The sequence below is a fragment of the Mus musculus genome, chromosome 12, assembly GCF_000001635.26.
Source record: "Mus musculus strain C57BL/6J chromosome 12, GRCm38.p6 C57BL/6J".
Taxonomy (NCBI): Eukaryota; Metazoa; Chordata; class Mammalia; order Rodentia; family Muridae; genus Mus; species Mus musculus.
The window spans coordinates 113,656,781-113,676,572 of record NC_000078.6 but is presented as its reverse complement, the minus strand read 5'-3'; the positions used below and the strand labels follow the sequence as shown (position 1 = coordinate 113,676,572).

General features: G+C 39.6%; 1 pseudogene, 1 gene segment (V, D, J or C) and 1 further gene; all 3 read left to right on the top strand.

Moving 5' to 3' along the window:
- Positions 1-19,792, top strand: part of Igh (immunoglobulin heavy chain complex) — a 2,751,187-nt gene that overhangs the window by 2,333,382 nt on the left and 398,013 nt on the right.
- Positions 6,605-6,900, top strand: Ighv5-10 (immunoglobulin heavy variable 5-10; annotated as a pseudogene). The gene is given in 1 exon segment: positions 6,605-6,900. A coding segment is annotated over 1 exon segment (296 nt).
- Ighv5-9 (immunoglobulin heavy variable 5-9) lies at positions 14,345-14,802 on the top strand. The segment is given in 2 exon segments: positions 14,345-14,390; positions 14,498-14,802. Coding segments are annotated over 2 exon segments (351 nt in total).

Sequence of the window (19,792 nt, the reverse complement as noted above, 5' to 3'; positions counted from 1 at the left end):
TAATATACAGAAATCAATCAACACAATCCATTATATAAACAAACTCAAAGACAAAAACCACATGATCATCTCGTTAGATGCAGAAAAAGCATTCGACAAGATCCAACACCCATTGTGATAAAAGTCTTGGAAAGATCAGGAATTCAAAGCCCATACCTAACCATGATAAAAGCAATCTACAGCAAACCAGTAGCCAACATCAAAGTAAATGTTGAGAAGCTTGAAGCAATCCCACTAAAATCAGGGACTAGACAAGGCTGCCCACTGTTCCCATACCTATTCAACATTGTACTTGAAGTCCTAGCCAGAGCAATTAGACAACAAAAGGACATCAAGGGGAAACAAATTGGAAAAGATGAAGTCAAAATATCACTTTTTGCATATGATATGATAGTATATATAAGTGATTCTAAAAATTCCACCAGGTTTATCTAAACCTGATAAACAGCTTTGGTGAAGTAGCTGGATATAAAATTAACACAAACAAGTCAATGGCCATTCTCTACACAAAGAATAAACAGGCTGAGAAAAAAATTAGGGAAACAACACCCTTCTCAATAGTCACAAATAATATAAAATATCTTGGCGTGACTCTAACTAAGGAAGTGAAAGATCTGTATAATAAAAACTTCAAATCTCTGCAGAAAGAAATTAAAGAAGATCTCAGAAGATGGAAAGATCTCCCATGCTCATGGATTGGCAGGATCAACACTGTAAAAATGGCTATCTTGCCAAAAGCAATCTACAGATTCAATGCAATCCCCCATCAAATTCCAACTCAATTCTTCAAAGAATTAGAAAGAGCAATCTGCAAATTCATCTTGAATAACAAAAAACCTAGGATAGCAAAAACTCTTCTCAAGGATAAAAGAACCTCTGGTGGAATCACCATGCCTGACCTAAAGCTTTCCTACAGAGCAATTGTGATAAAAAACTGCATGGTACTGGTATAGTGACAGACAAGTAGACCAATGGAATAGAATTGAAGACCCAGAAATGAACCCACACACCTATGGTCACTTGATCTTTGAAAAGGGAGCTAAAACCATGCAGTGGAAGAAAGACAGCATGTTCAACAAATGGTGCTGGTACAACTGGTTGTCATCATGGAGAAGAATGTGAATTGATCCATTCCTACCTCCTTGTACTAAGGTCAAATCTAAGTGGATCAAGGAACTTCACATAAAACCAGAGAGATTTAAACTTATAGAGGAGAAAGTGGGGAAAAGCCTTGAAGATATGGGCACAGGGGAAAAATTCCTGAACAGAACAGCAATGGCTTGTGCTGTAAGGTTGAGAATTGACAAATGGGACCTCATGAAACTGCAAATCTTCTGCAAGGCAAAAGACACCATCAATAAGATAAAAAGACCACCAACAGATTGGGAAAGGATCTTTACCTATCCTAATTCAGATAGGGGACTAATATCCAATATATATAAAGATCTCAAGAAAGTGGACTCCAGAAAATCAAATAACCCCATTAAAAAATGGGGCTCAGACCTGAACAAAGAATTCTCACCTGAGGAATACCGAATGGCAGAGAAGCACCTGAAAAAATGTTCAACATCCTTAATCATCAGGGAAATGCAAATCAAAACAACCCTGAGATTCCACCTCACACCAGTCAGAATGGCTAAGATCAAAAATTCAGGTGACAGCAGATGCTGGCCAGGATGTGGAGAAAGAGTGGATTGATCATAGGGCTCCTAAGGTAGGAGCTAGAGAAAGTACTCAAGGAACTAAAGGGATCTGCAACCCTATAGGTGGAGCAACACTATGAACTAACCAGTACCCTGGAGCTCTTGACTCTAGCTGCATATGTATCAAAAGATGGCCTAGTCGGCCATCACTGTAAAGAGAGGACCATTGGACATGCAAACTTTATATGCCCCAGTACAGGGGAAAGCCAGGGCCAAAAAAATGGGAATGCCTGGGTAGGGAAGTGGTGTGGGGGAGGTATGGGGGACTTTTGGGATAGCATTGGAAATGTAATTGAGGAAAATATGTAATAAAAAATTTTAAAAAGTAGACCTAACAAAAGTACATCTGATTTCTCAACAGAGACACTAAAAGCTAGAAGAGTTGGAGATGTCTTGCAGACACTATGAGACCACAGATGTCAGACCAGACCACTATATTCAGGAAAACTTTCAACCATAGATATAAAAACAAAAACATCCGTGTCAAAACCAAATTTAAACAATATCTTTCTAATGACTTAGACCTATAGTGGATACTAGAAGGAAAACTCCAACCAAATAAGGCTAACTACACACAAGACAACACAAAAAAATAAATAATTGCACATAATTTAAACCAATAAAAGAAAAAAACACAAAGACGCTTTACAAACAACAACACAAAAATGAACAATCATTGCTCATTAATATCTTTCAATATCAACGGTCTCAATTCCCACACTCAAAAACATGGGCTAATAATCCGGGAATCCATCCCATATTCAGCTTCCAAACACTGACACCATTGCATACACTAGCAAGATTTTGCTGAAAGAACCCAGATACAGCTGTCTCTTGTGAGGCTATGCTGGGGCCTAGCAAACATAGAAGTGGATGCTCACAGTCAGCTATCGAATGGATCACAGGGCCCCCAATGGAGGAGCTAGAGAAAGTAACCAAGGAGCTAAAGGGGTCTGCAACCCTATAGGTGGAACAACAATATGAACTAACCAGTACCCCCAGAGCTCGTGTCTCTAGCTGCATATATATCAGAAGATGGCCTAGTTGGCTATCAGTGGAAAGAGAGGTCCATTGATAATGCAAACTTTATATACCTCAGTACAGGGGAACGCCAGGGCCAAGAAGTGGGAGTGGGTGGGTGGGGGAGAGGGTGGGGGAGCATATGGGGGACTTTTGGAATAACATTGGAAATGTAAATTAAATAAATATCTAATTAAAAAAACATGGGCTAACAGAACAGATGTGTAAACAGAAGCCATTATTGTGCATTATTGTTCAAATATATCACAGCAACAAAATAGATATTATGTAAGAGAAAAGAGCTAGAAAAGGTAGAAAAGGTAGAAAAAGCAAGCAGAACCCCCCAAAAGAACAAGCTGGAATAATCACTCAAACACCCTCTTAAAGATACATTGTACAAAAATGAATTAAAGGAGATGGGGAAAGACACTTCATATGTATCAAAGAAAAAAAATCCACCAAGAGGACATCATTCTGAACATCTATGTCTCAAATGCAAGAGCAATAATATTTGTAAATGAAACATTATTAAAATCACACATCAAATGCCACACATTTGTAGTGAGAGACTTCAATGAGGTACATACCTAAAAATAATAAAAGCAGTATAGAGCGAGACAATAACCAACATCAAATTAAATGGAGAGAAACTTAAAGCAATTGCACTAAATTCGAGGACAAGGCAAGGCTGCCCACCTCTCACTGTCTATTCACTAGTACTTGAAGTTCTAGCAACAGTAATAAGATCAACTAAAGTAGATCGGGTGGATATAAACCAGAAAGGAAAAAAGTAAAGTATACCTATTTACAGATGATATGCGAGCACACAGAAGTGAGCCCAACAATCCTATCAGAGGACAACACATTTGAGCAACAACAGACACCATAGGCTATTGAGCTTCGAAGACACTGTAGATGGAATCATGCATACATCCACACTGATGTAAGTAAAATATTGAACATATAGCACACACAAGAATGCTCCTCAGAAGTAAAACTGAATTACCAATATTGAGGAGGTGCCCTTGAAACTCTCTCCTTCTAAATATGCTCTGTGGTTACATTTTTACGACTAATTGAAGTATCCCAAGACAGTAGTCTCTTCTCAATATCAACACATTTTATCACTTGTTTGAGATATGAGTCTCTAGGAGAAAGACTAGATAAGGAAAAAGAAAAGAGAGAGGTAACAATCTCTTGGGCAAACATCATTCTGTCCTTCATTCTATGATTAGCATTATTCCTTAGTATCAGCGCATATGGACAAAAAATGACTGCATAAAGTCAACATCTCCCATCATCTGGGAAATGGAAATTAATGATAAATGATAATAAAGGATGATTGCACCATAACCAATTGAATGAGAGCATTTAAAGAAAATGAAAAAGAACAAAAGGCAGTATTCCATGATTGGATAGAAAAAGGTACCTTTTCCAAATCAACATGAGCATGATCTTGTATGACACTGTCAAGTAATATACAAGACCCCAGGGAAATATAAATGAAGACCACAAGACTGGGCAATCTCAAGACTGCATGTATGGATGAGAAGGAGTAACATTTTCATTTCAAATAGACTATTGTATTTCTGTGTTCGGTTCCTGATTTCACAGTTGCACTCTTTCTCATTGCTGGATTCTCTGTACTGATGCCTGAGGTTTGAGGTCATATGAAGACAACTTCACTGAATTGTGCCTGTAGGTAGCACAAACATATGGTCTTCCTTCTATGTGTTATCAACATGGAACTTTTCCTTGAGTAAAGTAGGGACAGAAGTTATCTCAGTCAGATTGGAATAAATAATGTATTGAGGAACAGAGGGCTTTAATAACACTTATTCTATGTAGTTTCCATGTGGGCAAACACCCATGAATCCAATATGCTAACACAGAGAGATATGTCTCTATAGCAAACTCTGAGTGGAAGACAGACAGGGATCAAGAATATCTCAGGTGCAAGCCTCCATAAGACCTGAAGACAGCATGACATCATGAATAAGTCAACTTCTAAAGATTTCCATAAGAGAATGAGTTCTGCTGCCATGACTTTGCAGGTATAATCCTGTTCAAGGGCCACATTAGATGTTCATAGCAGCCTTATTTATAATAGCCAGAAGCTGGAAAGAACCCAGATGCCCCTCAACAAAGGAATGGATTCAGAAAATGTGGTACATTTACACAATGGAGTGCTACTCACTATTAAAAAGAATGAATTTATGAAATTCCTAGGCAAATGGATGGACCTGGAGGGCATCATAATGAGTAAGGTAACCCAATCACAAAAGAACTCACATGATATGTATTCTCTGATAAGTGGATATTAGCCCAGAAACTTAGAAGACCCAAGATATAAGATACAATTTGTGAAACACATGAAACTCAAGAACAAAGACTAAGGTGTGGACACTTTGCCCCTTCTTAGAATTGAGAACAAAACACCCATGGAAGGAGTTACAGAGACAAAGTTTGGAGCTGAGATGAAAGGATGGACCATCTAGAGACCACCATATCCAGGGATCCATCCCATAATCAGCCTCCAAATGCTGACACCATTGCATACACTAGTAAGATTTTGCTGAAAGGACCCTGATATAGCTGTCTCTTGTGAGACTATGCCAGGGCCTTGCAAACACAGAAGTGGATGCTCACAGTCAGCTATTGGATGGATCACATGGCCCCCATGGAGGAGCTAGAGAAAGTACTGAAGGAGCTAAAGGGATCTGCAACCCTATAGCTGGAACAACAATATGAACTAACCAGTACCACCTAGAGCTCATGTCTCTAGCTGCATATGTATCTGAAGATGGCCTAGTCAGCCATCAGTAAAAAGAGATGCCCATTGGTCATGCAAAATCTATATGCCTCAGTACAGGGGAATGCCAGCGCCAAGAAGTGGAAGTGAATGGGTAGGGAAGTGAGGGGGCAGGTATGGGGGACTTTTGGGATAGAAAAGGATAGCAGAAATAGCTCAGTGGTTAATAGAGAATATTGAACTTTGAGGGGTCCAGGTTAAATTCCTGATAACCCAAAGTGTGCACCTCATAACCACATGAACGTACAGAATACTCAGTATAAATGTGGCTTCCGTGAGCACTACACTGCTCCCACAAACACATATACACATAATTAAAGATAAATATTTTAGAAAAATTGCTAATCTAATGATAGGAAGTAGTCAAAAAGAGAGTTCTTGTGTCACGTACATATGTGTAGCAGATTTAAATATTAAAAATTCAAGAATATATTCCTTTATCCACATTAAAAATTTGCCATGGGTAGCCCAGATAGTGGCAAATGCTAAGCTAATATCGAGAAACACAATTATGTGCGGTGATATTAATTACACATTTATAACAGGACACACGACAATATGGAAACCAAACATGTTCTATACACATGCTCTAAGGAAAACTAAATGGAATGTGGTGAAAACTTAACCAAAGAAAATATGAAAATGAAACCTCCATATTTTGTCAAACTCTGTAACTTAAAACGGTGTCTTTCTTGTCTTATATCTGCTATGATGACTTTCTTCTGCCCATGTCCAACTCCAGAGTATGCTACATCAGGAAGACATACAAAAATTACTTCTCTGCACCAATGAAAACCAGCTCTGTCCTGACCCTGAAGCTCTCAGAGGAGCAGAGACCTGAATTCCCAGGTCCTCATCCAGTAATCAGCACTGAATACAGAGCACTCACCATGGACTTTGGGCTCAGCTTGGCTTTCCTTGTCCTTATTTTAAAAGGTAGTTCATAGAGATAAGATTCTGTCTGTTGTGTGCACATGAGAAACAGAAAAAAATTTTGTTTCTCTATTTTGATTTGTTTTGTTAGTGACAGTTTCTGACTCAGAATTCTCTGTATGAAGGTGCCCAGTGGGAGGTAAAGCTGGTGGAGTCTAGGGGAGGCTTAGTGTAGCCTGGAAGGTCCGTGATACGCTCATGTGCAGCCTCTGGATTCACTGACAGTGACTAATAGTTGGCCTAGGTTTGCCAAGTTCCAAAGAAGGAGCTGGAATGGGGGGCATTAATTTTTCATGGTGGTGGTAGCACCTCCTATGCAGACACCTTGAAGAAGTGGGTTGGACATAACATATTCAGAATCAATATTTAGAGATTCTAATCCTTGAAGACATCACTTTTGACCAAGTATATATGCAACATGTTACTTAGGTTTGTGGTAGTTTGAGTATGCTTGGTCCATGGAAATGGAAACTGTTAGGGGATTTTAGGAGGAACTGTTGCTTGTTATAGGGAAAACATCACTGTAGGTGTAGGCTCTGTGGTCCTGTGTTCAAGCTCTACCCAGTGCATAATAGAGCCCTCTCCTGCCTGCAAGTGGAAAGAGTTTCTCTTCCTGGCTGCCTTTAATTCAAGTTGTAGAATATCGACTCTTCTAACACTATGACTGCAAGTGTGCTGCCATGCTCCTTATATAATAATAGGCTGAACCTCTGAAACTTTAAGCCATCCTCAAATAAATGTATTCTTTAATAAGACTGAACTTAGTTATGGTGTCCTTTCACAACAGTAAAATAGAAACATAGACAAGGTTCTAACTCTCTGTACTAGAGGACCATCCCTATGTCCTTGGTGTTGTATGTAAATTATTGAACAAATGCTATAGACAAGTTGTATGGCCAAAAATCCACCCCCTTCAAAATCTACTATCTGGAGCCATATAGATTAGACTCCTTTTCTGCATTCATTTCCCTTACTTGTTAAGACATTTTGGGGACATGCTCAGAATCCCCGAACTTTCAGCTGAAAAAAAAAAAAACTCCAATTTGAAGACAGTTCTCTTCCAAAATTCATTATAAACACTGATCCAATATCCAGGCTTATCATGTAGTTTTAAAAAAACAAACGAGTCAATGCTAAACTGGGTAAGTGCCTACATCATTGGTTTATGTCTGTTCATAACCTGGTACATAGCTAGAGACCAGGACTGCATGTTTCTCCTAGGCCACACCTCTCCCACAAATACTGGCTCTGCCACTCCACAGTTCCAAGATCATGGATCTCTGGGTCCCCCAGGAACCCTAAGGGTGCACTCTTGCCAGCCTGTACACTACTGTGCTAACTTCTCCCCCTGGAGCTTGGTCCTTGCTCAATCTTCCCTTTCCAATGCCTGGCCAAATTCCTCCAACTCTTTCTTCTTTCAGTAAGGCCACCTAAGTCATCTTGAATGAAAAAAAAAACAAAAAACAAAATCTGAATTTAAAATATACAGATGATACAAGTGCTGCACACAAAATCAATCACTCTAAACTCATCAACTATTTCATGATGGAAATCTTCCAACCTAGAAGCTACCACCAGGTCTAAGTGTTACTCATCTACATGTTGCTTCCTCTCACTCCCAGCGTGACGATAAAAGGGCCTGTTCTTCCTCCCATGTCACTCCCCTCTTTCTCTCTCAGACCCAGAAGCTCCACCTACTGCTCTTTGCCCAGCAATTGGCTTCTTGTCCTCTTTATTATCTAATCAATTAGGGGAAATTTCCCCTATTTACAGGAAACTTGATGTATCAGTCAAAGAAAATAGTAAATCTAAAATATTCCTTACAAAATACATGCAAGAAATCCATGAGAAGACCTAATCTAAGAATAGTAGTAATAGAATGTGAATTGTCTCAGCTCTGAAACTAGTAAATGTTTTCAAATATTTTAGCTAACTGTGAAGATATGGATCTGATGAGGCTACATCCTATAGCCAAGCAAGACTGAGAGTGGAGGGATAAGGGCACCAATCCACCCACAAAACTTTTCACCCTAAATCAGTTCTGTCTAAAAGTAATGCAGGGACAGCAATGGAGGAGAGCCTGAGGGAATGGTCCAACAATAGCCTGTCATACTTGAGATGCACACAACTGGCATGCACCAGTCATTGACATTATTAATGATGTTCCATTATGCTTACAGGCATTTCTCTAGCATTACTATTCTTGGAGAGATTTTGCACAGCAATTTTTTGAAACAGATGCTGTACTGGCTAGTTTTGTGTCAACATGACACAGGTGGAGTTATCACAGAGAAAGGACCTTCAGTTGAGGAAATGCCTCCATGAGATCCAACTGTAAGGCATTTTCTCAATTAGTGATCAAGGGGGAAAGGCCCCTTGTGGGTGGGACCATCTCAGGGCTGGTAGTCTTGGTTCTATAAGAAAGCAGGCTGAGCAAGCCAGTAAAGAACATCCCTCCATGGCCTCTGCATCAGCTCCTGCTCCCTGACCTGCTTGAGTTCCAGTCCTGACTTCCTTTGGCAATGAACAGCAGCATGGAAGTGTAAGCGGAATAAACCCTTTCCTCCCCAACTTGCTTCTTGGTCATGATGTTTGTGCAGGAATAGAAACCCTGACTAAGACAAATTGGTACCAGCATAGTGGGGTATTCCTGTGGCAACCTGACCATGTTTTGGGGAGGACTGTGGAAGGACTTTGGAACTTTGGGCTTGAAGATCCATTTGTTGTTAAGAGCTCTGTCAGATGTTGTGTAGGAGCTTGGAAGATAATGTTGAGAACACTGCAGAAGATGGAGGTTTGGCTTGTGAAATTTCAAAGGGAAAATTAAAGACTCTTTTCAGGGCCATTGCTGTTTTGAATGTGAAGATTCTGTAGTTCTGGTTAGCTGGGGCTGAAGAATCAGCTGTGATTAACAAGATACCAGAACTACCAAAGAAAAAACTTTGCATTACTGGGACTATTGATGCTGGTTAGCTGGAGCTAAGAAATTAGCGGTGATTAAGAAGAGACCAGCATCATTGAGGTGACATCTTCTGGGAAGTGTTTTCTGAAAGCACAAAGAGGCTGTGTTCCAGAGATGGCCAAGGTTGTACTCCTGCTGCAGCAGAACTTGGTAATATGTAAGGGTCACCCAGGTGGTACTGGTTTTGAAGGCATGAAGGGGTCACGCAAAGCAGCTGAGGCTCGGCACTGTGAGAGGCCATGGAAGGCCATTGGTGAAGGTGCAGCCTCAGTTGCAATTGAAGGCCCAGGACTGAAGGGGTCATGCAGTTTTTTGGAGATGCCAGTATCATGAGATGACCACCAAGAGCAGCAGCAGCAGTGGAGTACTGGCATCTGGAGCCTAGAGGATGACGTGTGTGCTACAAAGGGCCTGGCTGGAGAAGTGACCCAAGCCCTTGGAGGAGCCCAGAAGATCGTGAGTTGGATCCCAGACATTGGACGGTTGGAGATTGACTTTTGCTTTTGATTGTGACTTTGCCCTGATATTTTCCCTCTTGAAGGAAGAAACTGTTTTAGTGGAGCCCACAGTTAAGAGACTTTTAATTGTAAAAAGACTTTGAATTTTAAAAGAGATGGATATTTTAAAGAGATTGAAATTTTAAGAATATGTAAAGACTGTGGGACTTTTAAAGTTATTTAGACCTTGGGGATGAATAAGATTGTAAGGGTTGAGGCTTACTAGTGATGTTTTTGTGTGTCAAGTTGACAAGGGGTCAATTGTACTGGCTAGTTTTGTGTCAACATGACACAGCTGGAGTTATCACAGAGAAAGGAGCTTCAGTTGAGGAAATGCCTCCATGAGATCCAACTGTAAGGCATTTTCTCAATTAGTGATCAAGGGGGAAAGGCCCCTTGTGGGTGGGACCATCTCAGGGCTGGTAGTCTTGGTTCTATAAGAAAGCAGGCTGAGCAAGCCAGGTGAAGCAAGCCAGTAAAGAACATCCCTCCATGGCCTCTGCATCAGCTCCTGCTCCCTGACCTGCTTGAGTTCCAGTCCTGACTTCCTTTGGTGATGAACAGCAGCATGGAAGTGTAAGCGGAATAAACCCTTTCCTCCCCAACTTGCTTCTTGGTCATGATGTTTGTGCAGGAATAGAAACCCTGACTAAGACAGATGCAGATACCCAGAACCAAACATTGGATGGAGATTGGGATCCTTAAGGAAGAGTTCAGAGGATAATTGAGAGACATGAAAGGGATATCAAACCCATAGAAAGACCAACAGGGTCAGTAAACCTGGACCCTTGGGAGATCTAAGATACTGATCACCAACCAAAAATCGCAAAGGGCTTGGAATGAGTCCCTTGGCACACATGTAGCAGAGGTCTACCTTGTCCTTGAGGAGGTGAATATGGGTGTAAGGCTTCAGAGACTTGATATATCAGCATGCAACAACACCCAATTGCTTCCCACTATCTCAGAAGTGAAGTGATGGAGATGGGCAGAGGGACCCTGATACGGGAAAACTGGAAAGAGGCAATATTTGGAACAAAAGGAAGGAAGTGAGAGAAGGATAAAGAGAGAGATGAAGGAAGGAAACAAGCAAACAAGGAGGAAGAGAGAGAAAAGGGTAAAAAGTAGCCTTGGAGTGTTCAGGGATTCATGGGACATGCCTAAGCATAGTAAAACAATGCACATAATGGAAGAAAGGCAATAGCTAACACTGAAAGAAACTTAAAGCAATTCCACTAAAGTCAGAGACAAATATGCCTAATTTTGACCTATTTATTCAATAATGTACTTAAAGTTCTAGCTAGGACGGTAAGACAACTGTAGGAGATCAGGAGGATATGGATTAGAAAGAAAAATTCAAAGTATTTTAATTGGTGGATGATAGGATAATATACATGGGTGACCTCAGAATTCTTCCAGAGAACTCTGACAGCTGATAAGTACCTACAGCAAAGTGGCTAGAAACAAAATTGCTTCATAGAATTCAGGAGCCCTTCGTTATAGAAAACATAAAGTGGCTGAGAAACAAATTAGGAAAATCACATTCTTAGCAATAAACAAAAATAATATAAACTATCTTGGTGTTACTCTAATTTAGGAAGTGAAAGATGTGTGTGACAAGAACTTCAAGTCCCTAAAGAAAGAAATCAAAGAACTCAGATGATGGCAAGAACTCCAATGTTCATGGATAGGCAGAATTAACATAAAGAAAATGCCATTCTTAACAAATCCATCTACAGATTCAGTGCAATTCCCATCAAATTTCCAGTCCAATTTATTACATGCTGTGAAAAAGCAAATCTCAACTTCATATTGAAAAACAAAAAACTGAGGTAGCTAAAACAATCCTGAACAATGAAAAAACTTTAGGAGAAATCACCATTCCTGACCATGAGCTGTACTGTAGAGCAATAGTTATTAAAACTGCATGGTATTTGTATATTAACACATATCATGATCGATGGAATTGAATTGAAAACTCGGAAATAATACCACACATTTATGAACACTTGATTTTTGACAAAGATTCCAATAATCATAATAAAAATCATAATAAAAAGAATGCATCCCCCAGCAAATGCTGCTGATCTAAATGCAAATAGATTCTTATCTATCATCCCGCACCAAATTCAAATCAAAATGAATGGTAGATTTCAACCTAATACTGCATTAACTAAATCTATTTGAACAAAAAGTGGAGAATAGTTTTTAACTCATTGATACAGGAGACAATTCCCTGAAGAAAACAGTAATGGCTCAGGCTCTAGAATCATAAATTGGTAGACAGGATCTCATGAAACTGAAAAACTTCTGTAAGGCAAAGGACATAGTCAATAAAACAAAATGGCAGCCTACAGATTGGAAAAGGCATCATAACTATCCCTAAATCCCATTGAAGGCTAATATCCAAAGAATATAAAGAACTCAAGAAGATATCCTCCACAAAACCAAATAACTCAATTAAAAATGGACTACAGAGCTAACCAGAGAATTCTCAACAGAGGAATCACCAATGACTGTGAATCACTTAAAGAAATATTAAATATTTGTAGTCACCAGGAAATTGCAAATCAAAACTACCCTGAGATTCTACTTTATACCAATCAGAATGGTGAAGATAAAAATTCCAATGACAGCTCATGTTGGTGAGGATGTGTACACTTTTGCATTGCTGGTGAGGTTACAAAAAGGTGCAGCCATTCTGCAAAACAATCTGGCAGCTCCTCTGAAAATTGTAAATAATTCTACCTGAAGATCCAGCCATACCACTCCTGTGCATATACATAAAATATGCTCCACCATACCACTAGGAGATATGTGCCAGTATGTCCTTAGCAGCCTTATTTGTTAATAGCCAAAAGATGGATACAACCCTGATGTGCCTCAAACAAAGATTGTATATAGAAAATGTGGGTTACTTTACACAATGGTATTCTACTCAGCAATTAAAACATGAGAACATCATAAAGTTTTCAGGCAAACTGATCAAATGTAAAAGGATAATCCTGAGGTGACACACCCAAAATGACCTGCATGGGATGTACTCACTGGTAAATGGATATTAGACTAAAAGTATAGAATACTAATGATAAAACATAAGGAGTTTAATCAAATGGAAAGCCATAGTATGGATTCTTCAATCCAATATATAAAGAGGGACAAAATAATCAGGGGAGGCAGAGGGAGAGAGAGAGACATTTGGTGGAAATGGGAAAGGAAGGGAGAAAGGCAGAGAGGATCAGGTGTGGGAGAGACTGGAAAGCAGCCCAGGGGTCCTGGTAAATGGATTGAATATTCAGCTGAATGGAGGTGGGAGGCAGCGGGAAGCTCTGCAAAGTCCAAGAGACCTGGGATGTGAGAGGCTTCCCAGATGATAATCTTAGCTTTCATGCCTAACAGTTGTAGATAGACCCTGAAGAGATCATTTCCAATAGATGCAGAGGGCCCTAAGTGGTTGGATGGAGTCCCCCAACTTACCTTCAAAATTGTCAATACTCACAGAAATTAGGACAATGCAAATCAAAACACCCTGAGATTATATCTTATATCTGTCACAATGGTTAAGATCAAAACCTCAAGTGATGGCTTGTGCTGGCAAAGATTCAGAGAAGGAAAAGTCTCCCCATGGCGTGTGGGGATGCAAACTATTACAACCTCTTTGGAAGTATATTTGATTGTTACCTGGTATAAAATGGCAAAAACAAAAATGGTTGAAGGGGGACTAAAAAAGGAAGAAAGGGGAACCTTGGGATGCAAAACAAGAAAGTTTGTTGCAAAAGAAATACGTTTCCACTGCAAACCCTGAGTCTCAGACAGAAGGGGACCTGGAATTCTTCAGATACAAAGAATCTCTAAACCCTGAGGACATTCTATCACAAATAAGTAAAATTCAGAAAATTCTGAGTGCTCCCATCACAGAGATGAATCTGCTATGAATAGCTCATAGGTGTGACCCTCTACAAAAGCCATATTATTGAAAAGCCATATTGTGCCCAGACTTTGGAAAGACAGAGCTCATATCCTGAAATACAGTTATGTGTGGTTCTATTTAACTACACATTTACACTAAGGAAACATGGCAGTATGGGAACAAAGCTTGTTCTGTACACATGCACAGAGGGAATCTAAACAAAGTATGGTGAATCCCTAACCAAAAGTTTTTAAAAAAAAGTGAAACTACAATATGTTTCAAATGTTGTAACTGAAATCTGGTTTTTTGATGCCTTATATCTGGTATCATCAGTGACTTCAGATTTAGTCCAACTCCAGAGCATGGTATAGCAGGAAGACATGCAAATAAGTCTTCTCTCTGCCCATGAAAAACACCTCGGCCCTGACCCTGCAGCTCTGACAGAGGAGGCAGGTCCTAGATTTGAGTTCCTCACATTCAGTGATCAGCACTGAACACGGAACCCTCACCATGAACTTTGGGCTGAGCTTGATTTTCCTTGTCCTAATTTTAAAAGGTAATTTATTGAGAAGAGATGACATCTGTTGTATGCACATGAGACAGAGAAAAATTGTTGTCATTTTTGTTAGTGACAGTTTTCCAACCAGTATTCTCTGTTTGCAGGTGTCCAGTGTGAAGTGATGCTGGTGGAGTCTGGGGGAGGCTTAGTGAAGCCTGGAGGGTCCCTGAAACTCTCCTGTGCAGCCTCTGGATTCACTTTCAGTAGCTATACCATGTCTTGGGTTCGCCAGACTCCGGAGAAGAGGCTGGAGTGGGTCGCAACCATTAGTGGTGGTGGTGGTAACACCTACTATCCAGACAGTGTGAAGGGTCGATTCACCATCTCCAGAGACAATGCCAAGAACACCCTGTACCTGCAAATGAGCAGTCTGAGGTCTGAGGACACGGCCTTGTATTACTGTGCAAGACACACAGTGAGTGAATGTTACTGTGAGCTCAAACTAAAACCTCCTGAAGAGCACCCAGGACCAGCAGGGGGCTGAGAGAGCACAGTAACTTGGAAATTTGCAGACTGAGGACACAGCCATGTATTACTGTGTAGGATATACAGTGAATGGATGTTGATGTGAGCTCAGACACAACCATCCCTGAAGACTGATCAGGACAAGAACGGAGGGTTGAGACCTCAGAGAGTTCTGAGTCACAAAAGAGCCTATTGAAAGAGGCATACAGGGACATACCCCTCTGTTTCTGCTGCCTACCCATATCACACTTAAAGATTCTGTCTACAGGTATAGTGTATAGTTATCCTTGAAGTATCCTAATTTTTATTTGAAAAATCAACTTTGCATTGTGATATATATTTTCATTAACATATTATACTCTGGCCTACTGATGCATTATCTATTTAATCTGCTTTGCCCTTTCTCCCCCTTCACTACCTCTGTCTTTGTCCCCATTCCTCCCTCCTTCACTTTGTGCTTGTATGTAGGCGTACTTGTGTTCATCTTGACATTTGATAACTTTCTCTAAAAATCTGCATATTTTTTAAGACACGTTCAATTTTTAGTTGTGTATCGCACCACTGGCTAGACTAATTATCCAGTGAGCCTCAGTGATCACATTCCCAGTGAACACCTCCATGGAGAGAATGCTGGTTGCATGCCACACTCAGCTCTCTTTGTAGTCATGGAGACCTATGTCAGAGATTATGTCCCATGAAAGAGTTCTTCTGTGGCAAGGACTTGAACCACAGTGATATTTTAAATATACATCACATTGTTTTTCAGTTTCAGTTGAGCTCTTACCTTATTAAAATGCAGGCCATCACAAAGAGCAAGTGATTCTGTGTCATTAGCAGCATCAGATCATGAAGAAGCAAAGGAACCTTGAGATTGTAAAGCCTAAATAGAAGTCAGCTCAAAATGAAGTATGCGTCCAGTGGACTTGGTGCCCTCCCTATGACTCCATGAGCACTACACTATCCAAATATAATCATATACACATAACTAAAAACAAAGTTTTTAAAAATTTCTCCCTCAATGCTACTAGTTATCCCAATGGTTGAGTCTTGTGTAATTTGAATTATATAAGATCTTAATTCAAATAGAAATATTTCAAATATATATTCCTCCACTTGATTTCTAGAGCTTGTATTTGAAACATCACTTCTTCCTGTCAAATGTTACCACAATGTTTGTCTCAAACAAGAGATGTCTCATAATTCTTTTCATTTCTAAAACTTTTCTGAGATTCGAATTAGTTGGCTAAAACAGCATAGAGATGAAGGAGTTGAGAGGTGGTGTCCTCATGAGCAGACATATTCCAGCCCTCCGGCCTCTACTTGAACGTCTTCATCTTAGTCAATGCTTGTGGGCAGAGTAGGTTGCATAATCACCAAAAAATGGATAATAAGTCCAATTTGATTAAAAAAAAAAGAGGGAAGATAGAAATCAGGAAAAAAGGGAAGGAAGGAACAAACAGACATGAGACAAGGAGAGGACGGAAGGATTATTAGGATTGAATGGAAGAAGAGGGAAGTTAATGGGGACAAACCAATATAATCACAGTATATTATACATAATCATGACATTTTTCATTTTAAGTAGCATAGGTAACATAGACTGAAAACCTGTTCTAAATAAAACAGGATATTAGTATGCATGTATGTGTCTTTCCTTGTATGGGTGACTTTGTGTAGTTTGCCTTCTGTGCATGTCTTTCTGTATGTCTACATCAGGGTGTTTATGTTTGTTTGGGTGGTGCATATTTTCTCATAATATGTAAATGGTTTACATGGCAGAGTTTACCACAGCATCCCATGACCACATAGCTCAGTTCAGGGGTCAAGTGCCCAGGAAAGCTGCGAGTAAGACACTGCCTTCAGGGTTGGGCATCTCCTCCATTGAAGAAGCCTCTGCAGACAGTATAGCTCCCCTTCCTACCTAACATTCACAGTGAGATTCAGAACACCCTTAGCAGAGGCTGACAACTCACTTCAGCGCCTGCCTTCCTCATTTCAACCTGTGGCAAAGACTGTGTTGCTCATAGGCACAGTCCACTCTTTTTTTTTTTTTTATTTTTCATTCATTGGTGTTGATCAGTAAATAATGAGATTCCTATATATGCTGTGGGTCATTTTCACAGCCCACCTGATGATGTAGTGCAGGCCAGACTCAGAAGAGGAGTCAGCAAGTGATATGAAATTGCTCCTTTCCTTATTCCTCTCTCTCTCTCTCTCTCTCTCTCTCTCTCTCTCTCTCTCTCTCTCTCTCTCTCTCTGTGTGTGTGTGTGTGTGTGTGTGTGTGTGTGTGTGTGTGTGTGTGTGTGTTCTCGTGTGATTTTCCTCCCTACTTCTACCATATTTACACTGAGACTCAGAACACTGATACTTTACACTTTCCGGGTTTCTGTCGTCACAAATGCTGGGTGACAAGGAAAAACCTTGGAGTGGCTAATGCTCATTTTAGGATTGGATAAACCAAAGTTAGTCATCAAAGCATTATTTTCTTTGAAAAAGTTGACTCAGGAAGGTGGACTCCAGAAAATCAAATAACCCCATTAAAAAATGGGGCTCAGAGCTGAACAAAGAATTCTAATCTGAGGAATACCGAATGGCAGAGAAGTACCTGAAAAAAAAATATTCAATATCCTTAATCATCAGGGAAATGCAAATCAAAACAACCCTGAGATTCCACCTCACACCAGTCAGAATGGCTAAGATCAAAAATTCAGGTGACAGCAGATGCTGGCCAGGATGTGGAGAAAGAGGAAACTCCTCCATTGTTGGTGGGATTGCAAGCTTATACAACCACTCTGGAAATCAGTCTGTCGGTGCCTCAGAAAATTGGACATAGTACTACCAGAGGATCCTGCAATACCTCTCCTGTGCATATATCCAGAAGATATCCCAACTGGTAAGAAAGACACATGCTCCACTATGTTCATAGCACCCTTATTTATAATAGCCAGAAGCTGGAAAGAACCCAGATGCCCCTCAACAAAGGAATGGATACAGAAAATGTGGTATATTTACACAATGGCATACTACACAACTATTAAAAAGAATGAATTTATGAAATTCCTAGGCAAATGGATGGACCTGGAGGACATCATCCTGAGTGAGGTAACCCAATCACAAAGGAACTCACACAATATGTACTCACTGATTAGTGGATATTAGCCCAGAAACTTAGAATACCTAAGATATAAGATACAATTTGCTAAACGCATGAAACTCAAGAAGAGCAAAGACCAAAGTGTGGACTCTTTGCCCCTTCTTAGAATTGGGAACAAAACACCCATAGAAGGAGTTACAGAGACAAAGTTTGGAGCTGAGACAAAAGGATAGTCCATCTAGAGACTGCCATATCCGGGAATCCATCCCATAATCAGCTTCCAAAGGCTTACACCATTGCATACACTAGCAAGATTTTGCTGAAAGAACCCAGATATAGCTGTCTCTTGGGAGACAAGGCAGGGACCTAGCAAACACAGAAGTGGATGCTCACAGTCAGCTATTGGATGGATCACAGGGCCCCCAATGGAGGAGCTAGAGAAAGTACCCAAGGAGCTAAAGGGTACAGCAACCCTATAGGTGGAACAACATTATGAACTTACCAGTACCCCGGAGCTCTTGACTCTAGCTGCATATGTATCAAAAGATGGCCTAGTCAGCCATCACTGGAAAGAGAGGCCCATTGGACTTGCAAACTTTATATGCCCCAGTACAGGAAAATGCCAGGGCCAAAAATTGGGAGTGGGTTGGTTAGGGTAGTTGGGGGGGATGGTATGGGGAACTTTTGGGATAGCATTGGTAATGTAAATGAGGAAAATACCTAATAAAATATATTTAAAAAATCAGTTATTAGAGTAATTCATCCAATGAGTCTTCTGCAGCCTGGAATTCTTTTATCTTGTTTGTAACAAAAATCAGGCTCCAAAAAATTATAAACAGACATATATATATATATATATATATATATATATATATATATATATACATATATATATATATATGTGTGTGTGTGTGTGTGTGTATGTGTGTGTGTGTGTGTGTAGATAGATAGATAGATAGATAGATAGATAGATAGATAGATAGATAGATAGATAGTAGATACATATATGGATTTAATGGTTGCAGCAAATTCTAATGAATTGGTTCCAACAATCCTACACACATAATACATTCATACAGATTTGATAGATGGAGCTAAGTTTTAAATAAATTATTATTCTCCCATGGCTTATATATACACCACCAAAATTCTCCATAATTAAAATGTGATTGCGTTGTATTTTTCTTTTACTGAATGACTATAAAAAATTACAACATTCTTCATAAATTTACATGAAAAATATTATGTAGTGCAGGTAAAGAAAACAAATTGACCCAAGAATGGTGTATATTCATTACTGAGCAACTTTTTAGATTCACAAACTGTGGATAAACAAGCTAATTTTTTCAATCAGTTTTTTTTTTTTTTTTTTTTTTTACTGGCAGGCAGCAATTCAGAGTTACAATGAGAGGATTAATTATTTCATTGTGTATTTTAAAATAAATCTTACAAAAATATTAATAGAAACACAAATTTATACTTTTGTATAAAAATAATCAGTCATTTCTACTTTAACAAACAGAACATACATCTACTCCTCAATCATTTTATTACGTCATATTACAAAGCTGAGTGCTAACATGGGTATAAGAAAACCATAACCTTATTCACCAGCCCAGGGTCAAAAAAAAAAAAACAAAACAGTCACATCAGCTGGTGCTTCAAGAGTTCTTGTTCCTTGACCTTAAAAAAATCCCTAGCTTAACTATTAAATTTTTTTTCAAAACTTCTAATTGATCCCTTAGATAAATGTTTGTGCTAACCACTGGGACAACTCCCATGAGTTCTGAAGCAGTGTGTTGTTCTTCATGCATGGCCCTTTTGTAGAGCTCTGAGTGT